Below are 6664 nucleotides of genomic sequence, written 5' to 3'. Positions count from 1 at the left end.
AAGAGGACCACAACAGTACAGATTTTACAGCAAATTCCTTGTGATGTGGCTACATTTCATTTCAATCCAACCAGTGATGTTTGACTGGAAAAAAATAGACTTAATTTGGACTTTGTTCCATTTTGCAAACAAAAAAAACTAATGTTTTGATTTAAATGGAAAATTTAGCTTCTGTGCAAATTTGACCCAAAACCTCAATTAATTTATCAATGTGTATTAAAGTGTATTAAAACTGTGCTCTGCCTTCGCTGAGAGTTTGAAAAAGACTTAAAAATTTCTCTACAGTTATTTCTACCCCCTAGTGGCAACGAGATGTACAAGCAACTCTTCTAAACGCGCTTTGGCCCAAGGAGTTTTGGCCTTTCCAGGTTTCCGTTGCAAAACAGTAACAGCAGTTCTACCAGAAGAAGAGTTCGTGATGTTCTCATTTAAACTGATTTCAAGTTTTTTTCCCCATCTTCACCAGGTAATAGCTGACCTAAGGAAGATCTATGGTGTTCTCATATGTTTTCAGAGTATACCCCACCGTGCTGAGAGACTGGGTTTTGATAGAGATTTACTGAGCGTGTCTAAGGTCTGGTTTTTTCTCTCCGCTGCGACGTGTCTAGACTACCTTTCCCTAAAACGTGGTTCAATCTTCATATTTTAACTCGAGAACATTCATATCAGCTAAGAGTGGCTTATTCACCGTCTTGTCATTGTGATTTCATTTTCCACCTGTAACGGAACAGGAGGCGCGGTAACTGCTGCTCCATTTTAAGTTGGAACGGAATTTCAATAACTTCAGCAAAGGGGCCACGGCTAGATGCGATTTACTCCTTTAAATTGTTATTTTCAACATGTTGTTAATGAAAACATACGGAACAGACAGATGACCCACTTAATTTCTCGCTTTTTTTCCAACAAAATTTAAGTTAATCTAAAATATAATAAAAATTATGCTGATTAATATATGCTGAACGTAATTCCATTATATGATGACTTTATTTATAATAAATACCTTTAGAGATATTATATTAATATTTAAACTTTCCTGACACATGCACATATATATTTTTTATATATTAAGGACACAATAAATTAAATTACAAAATCCTGTACATATTTAACTCATATATATATATATATATATATATATATATATATATATATATATATATATATATATATAATTTGTGTTTGTATATGTTCATTCAGGGGATTAATATAAAATGCCATGTTCAGGATGAATTTGTCACCCTACCGGTTATCCGAAATCATTTACTTTAAAATGTGTACTTTTATTGATCGATTGATTGCATATTTGATTTTAAATTTATATTAATTTTATTTAAGTAACTGTTGTTGTTTATTACTATAAAATTGTGCCTTAAAACTACTACTCCCTTTATAGTTCATTTAACATTGTCCTGTTTTCCTAGATCATAATGTGATCAGGGCACATCTGTTTTCCAGGCAATATGAAGCCTCCATCTCGTCGTCAAAACTTACCATCACGTTTTTTGCCCTTAAAAGTTCCTGAGCAAAAACGGCGTTCCCTTCGTGGATGGCACAAGTATGAAATACAGCTTCTTCTAAGTGGTCTTAAACAGCAGCAGAAAGTATGGACAGAGCTGGATCTCTTAGCACTTCGAAAAAAATTGCCTCGACGTACCCTGCAAGAGGTATGAGTTTGTGCTAAATGAACATCCATCCACCAGCAGTGTGTGTGCATAATTGTAAAATTGTGGTCAGTGTAAAAGACATCTTTTTATAAATTAAAAATTAAGATTTGCCTGAAATTACTGGACTCCCTAGTGTCTTAAGGTATAAGTAAAATTATTACATAAAGTGTTATCTAAGAAAACACAATTACAAATAGTTTTTGTTTGTTTTTTTTTTTTTTGTTTTGTTTTTAGATTCAGAACCTTATAAAGTATTTAAAGACTCGTGTGGTGCGTCAAGTGTACCAAGGTGTCCATCAACAGAAAAAAGAGGAACAAAGGACCAAAACACCAATTGAGAAATGGGCTGCACTTGCACAGAAAATGGCTGGCATCCATGAGGAAACAATATCTTCTGCTTTTTCTCAGGTATGTTATGTTCTCCCATTTGGGGAAAATTTGTATATATACACAAGTTTAATTCATTCTGTGACCAAGTTCGTAACTCAATTTGTTCATATATTAAATAAACTTTCCCCATTAAAATTAATTTAATTAATCCATTCTAACCCCTCAAAAACCCATGTGTGATATGTTTTGTTTAAATAAGAAAAATGTACTTTATAAATAAAAAAATTATTTATAAAAAAATAATAATGCATAATAAAAGAGAATGTAAAGAAATAAACTGGTTCTGTTAAGTGTATTTACCTTGAAGATTAGACGCTTTATCACTTAAATTACTTGCTACACACTTAATGCTACAATGCTACAAAAACCTTAACACTATAAGACACCACACAATAAGACGAGATGTTTGCACAGCAAGATATTCAAGTGAACTGAACACTTGCTGGGCTATCTAGTGGAGGGTGGCGTAAATGCACTCGCCACTAACTCAGATCTCATAACTCGACCAAGTGACGGCTCATATCTCAGAAAGTTTGTAAGCTCGTATATATATATATATATATATATATATATATATATATATATATATATATATATATATATATATATATATATATATATACATACACACACACACACACACACAGAGGTGTACACAGACTGATATATTTCAAGTGTTTATTTCTTTTAATTTGATGATTATAATGACAACTAATGAAATCCCCAAATTCAAAATCTCAGAAAATTTTAATATTGAGAAAAGGTTCAATATTGAAGACAAATAATTAACTGAAAACACCTGCAAAGGCCTTTAAATGGTCTCTCAGTCTAGTTCTGTAGGCTACACAATCATGGGGAAGACTGCTGACTTGACAGTTGTCCGAAAGACGACCATTGACACCTTACACAAGCAGGGCAAGACACAAAAGGTCATTGCTAAAGAGGCTGGCTGTTCACAGAGCTGTGTCTAAGCAAATTAATAGCGAGGTGAAGGGGAGGAAAAGATGTGGTAGAAAGTTGTGGTACAAGCAATAGGGATAACCACACCCTGGAGAGGATTGTGAAACAAAACTCATATAAAAGTGTGGGGGAGATTCACAAAGACTGGACTGCAGCTGGAGTCAGTGCTTCAAGAACCACCACGCACAGAAGTATGCAAGACATGGGTTTCAACTGTCGCATTCCTTGTCTCAAGCAACTCTTGAACAAGAAACAGTGTCAAAACCGCCCCCCCCCTTGGCTAAAGACAAAAAGGACTGGACTGCTGCTGAGTGGTCCAAAGTTATGTTCTCTGATGGAAGTAAATGTTGCATTGGAAATCAAGGTCCCAGAGTCTGGAGGAAGAAAGGAGAGACACAGAATCCATGTTGCTTGAGGTCCAGTGTAAAGTTTCCACAGTCAGTGATGGTTTGAGGTGCCATGTCATCTGCTGGTGTTGGTCAACTGTGTTTTTGAGGTCCAAGGTCAACTACCAGGAAGTTTTAGAGCACTACATGCTTCCTGCTGCTGACCAACTTTATGGAGATGCAGATTTCAGTTTCCAACAAGACTTGGCACATGCACACGGTGCCAAAGCTACCAGTACCTGGTTTAGGGACCATGGTCTCCCTGTTCTTTATTGGTCAGAAAACTCGCCTGACCTTACCCCCAAAGAATATAGAATATTGTGAAGATGCGATACACCACACCCAAAAATGCAGAAGAGCTGAAGGCTACTATCAGAGCAACCTGGGCTCTCATAACACCTGAGCAGTGCCACAGACTGATCAACTGCATGCCACACTGCTTTGCTGCAGTAATTCAGGCAAAAGGAGCCTCAACTAAGTATTGAGTGCTGCACATGCTCATACTTTTCATGTTCATACTTCAGTATTGGCCAGCATTTCTAAAAATCCTTTTTTTTTTTTTTTTTTTTGTCTCAAGTAATATTCTAAATGTCTGAGATACTGAATTTGGGCTTATTATTAGTTGTCAGTTACAATCATCCAATTAAATGAAATAAATACTTGAAATTACTGAAATAAACCAGCATTTGTGTGTGTGTGTGTATATTAGTATAATTAAAAAATTTAAATTTTAAAACTCGATTACTTTTAGATAAAATATAAATTTATATATATATGTTGATTAAAATTACAATTGTCTTTCATAATTCCAAACAACAGTTACCATAAAAAGACAGAAGGGCCAGAGAATGTTTTAATTATATCTGTACACCTTATAATAGTTGATATTTTTGTAATATCTTATCTGACATGTCTGAGGATAGCTAGAAAGCATGTATTTACACTGCAATATTGTGTATGTGTATCTCAATAATTTTTCATTGAATTTCATTTACATATCTATCATCATCAGATGCTTGTGATTGCTGGCACAGAACCTCAGAGCCGACTATATTCTGATCCTCCTCGTTCCATCAGTACTCTAAGCCCTGTAGCCAGCAACTTAAACACTGTACCCATGCTGACATCACACCCTAAATCTGGACCGACTTCTAGTCCTGCTCCCGGGACAGTCCTACCTGGTGGAACTTGTAAACCAACCATAATGTCTCCAGGGATGGATGGCACTCCAACCATCTCTGTCAAAAACAGAATGGTAACTTCTTCCCCGATTCCACCCTCTTCCATTTCCAGAAACAAGAATAATTCTGTTTGTTTGAAGCAAGGTAGTTTGGCAGGTCAGTCATCTGCTAAACCATCCATCCCTAGCACCCCCAAATCAAACATCTCTCAGACTACAAGCATCCAGAATCCTACAGTCTCAAAACCATCACCCTTACTGCCTACTACAAGAAGTGTGTCTACTGCTGCAGTCATATCAAACTCTAATCAGCAGGAAAAACAGAACCCAAGTGGACACTCTGAGCAGCAAAGATCAATGGAGAAGGAGTGTGTAGTAGACTTTGAGAAGATATACCTCTTCCTGAACAACATGAACAAACAAAAAAACTGTCTGGCTCTAACAGCAATGGGTATGTATTTTTAGTTTGTGTTTTGGGGATAAGATTATTATTTAGTTATTATTTAAAAGAAACTACTCAACTGTCTTCTTGGCTAAACCCTGCTTTAAGTTGTTTTTCATGTAATAAGTGGTTTGATTATATATAAAATAGATTGTCTTAAAATTAATTGCTGCAGCATATTCTGACATTGAATTAAAAATGGACTTGTATTCCCCAAGAAAAAACATTCTCAATTATAATTTGATATGTAGTGTTTGTATTATTTTCAATTACATTCAGGGTTTAAAATTTTGCACATTTTTGCATCCAGTTTTATTTACACTTTGCACAACATCCTGACTTTATTTAGGAGTTATCACATTGGTAAATATTTCTCAATAAACAAATGAGCAGGTAACAATCTTGTCTCATCTACTTTAAGCACAACATCTTATTAAGCTTTTTTAAAATATTTTATAATATTATTATATTTTATAATATGTGTATATTACTGTTAAATACTGAAATGTGTTACTTTTTTATTTTTTTAACTTCAGAGAGTGCAGTGGTCTTGGATCTGTTGGTGTCGTTACCTGAGGAGCTCCCTCTATTGGACTGTAAGGAACTGCAGCACCATCTGCTTCAGGTATATACACACCTGACAGCAGCACCAGTGAAGACGGTGCCTATTATTAGCAGTGACCAGAGACCTGCAGCTGCTGAAGACCTTGGTGCATCTTTACAAAACCATAATGTACAGACTGCAGCTGAAAAGACTATTCAGAATGAGGGTGTTTCAAATGTACCATCAAGACAAGAGATGAGTACTGAGTTACCAGTGCCTGATAGTGTGACCTCTAGCCAGTCATCTGAAATAAACCCAGAGGAAAAAAATAGCAGTTGGGTAGAAACTGGCCTGTGTGTGCTGAATCCCTTCATGGTGCCAGTAGCCCTCCTTAAACAGAAGCAGTCCTAAGATAATATGAAATTAGCTTTAGCTTTCCAAATGAATCGGGCAGGTGATTTTTATATGTCCTAGCATTACAGTTAAGAACAGTCAACAATTTATCCTTATGTAAAGAAAATAGTTTTTCCCCTCTAATTCTCTGGTCTAAAATGAAACAAAAATCTTCAACATAAGTACGTCGAATAAAGTATTGATGTGATTCTGTTGGGTGTCACTGGCAAACAGGAAAACAGTTTCAGGTTCTATGAGGAGTGAACTGTGTTATTAGAGAGTAGCTTGGTATCATACTTTGTTTCTGCTCACTTGTCATGTTTGTTCTGCCAAACATTTATCATAGGTTTTAGGCTTTGTTTGAAGTACATATTTTTTTACTTTATTAAATAAATGTATATATTAAACATTGATATTGTAACTGACAATCTTTGCATCAAGTATGCTACCCTGTCTTGTTTTTTTGTGTTAAGTTCTGGGGTTTAACTCTTACATAACTTATTTTGATTCTTCAGAAAATTGTTCAGTGCATTATTAATTTTGTTACACTTCTCTAAGATAGAGCTATATATAGAAAATGAGAACAGTATAATATTACCAATATTCCTCTCCCACACACAACCTATAGTCGAGTGACAGGTTAAATGAAGAAACTGGAAAAAAAAAAATATATATATATAATAATTTGTGTTTCCTGAAAGGTGC

The 6664-nt window shown here is 35.2% G+C and overlaps 1 protein-coding gene across 2 annotated transcripts; it reads left to right on the top strand.

Moving 5' to 3' along the window:
* Positions 1-308: 308 nt before the first annotated feature.
* Positions 309-6342, top strand: snapc2 (small nuclear RNA activating complex, polypeptide 2). 2 transcript variants are annotated; one of them, XM_066681724.1, is made up of 5 exons: positions 309-466; positions 1422-1664; positions 1899-2072; positions 4413-5031; positions 5559-6342. In XM_066681724.1, the coding sequence occupies exons 2-5, from the start codon at positions 1461-1463 to the stop codon at positions 5975-5977; spliced, it is 1416 nt and encodes a 471-aa protein (XP_066537821.1). In that variant the 5' UTR covers positions 309-466; positions 1422-1460; the 3' UTR covers positions 5978-6342. The 2 variants fall into 2 exon arrangements, with proteins under 2 accessions (XP_066537821.1, XP_066537820.1); XM_066681723.1 differs by having other exon boundaries at positions 316-466; positions 1456-1664.
* The last annotated feature ends 322 nt before the right edge of the window (positions 6343-6664 follow it).

Source organism: Hoplias malabaricus, chromosome 9 (genome assembly GCF_029633855.1).
Source record: "Hoplias malabaricus isolate fHopMal1 chromosome 9, fHopMal1.hap1, whole genome shotgun sequence".
NCBI lineage: Eukaryota > Metazoa > Chordata > Actinopteri > Characiformes > Erythrinidae > Hoplias > Hoplias malabaricus.
The sequence above is the reverse complement of the archived record's forward strand: the minus strand, read 5'-3'. Positions and strand labels throughout refer to the sequence as shown.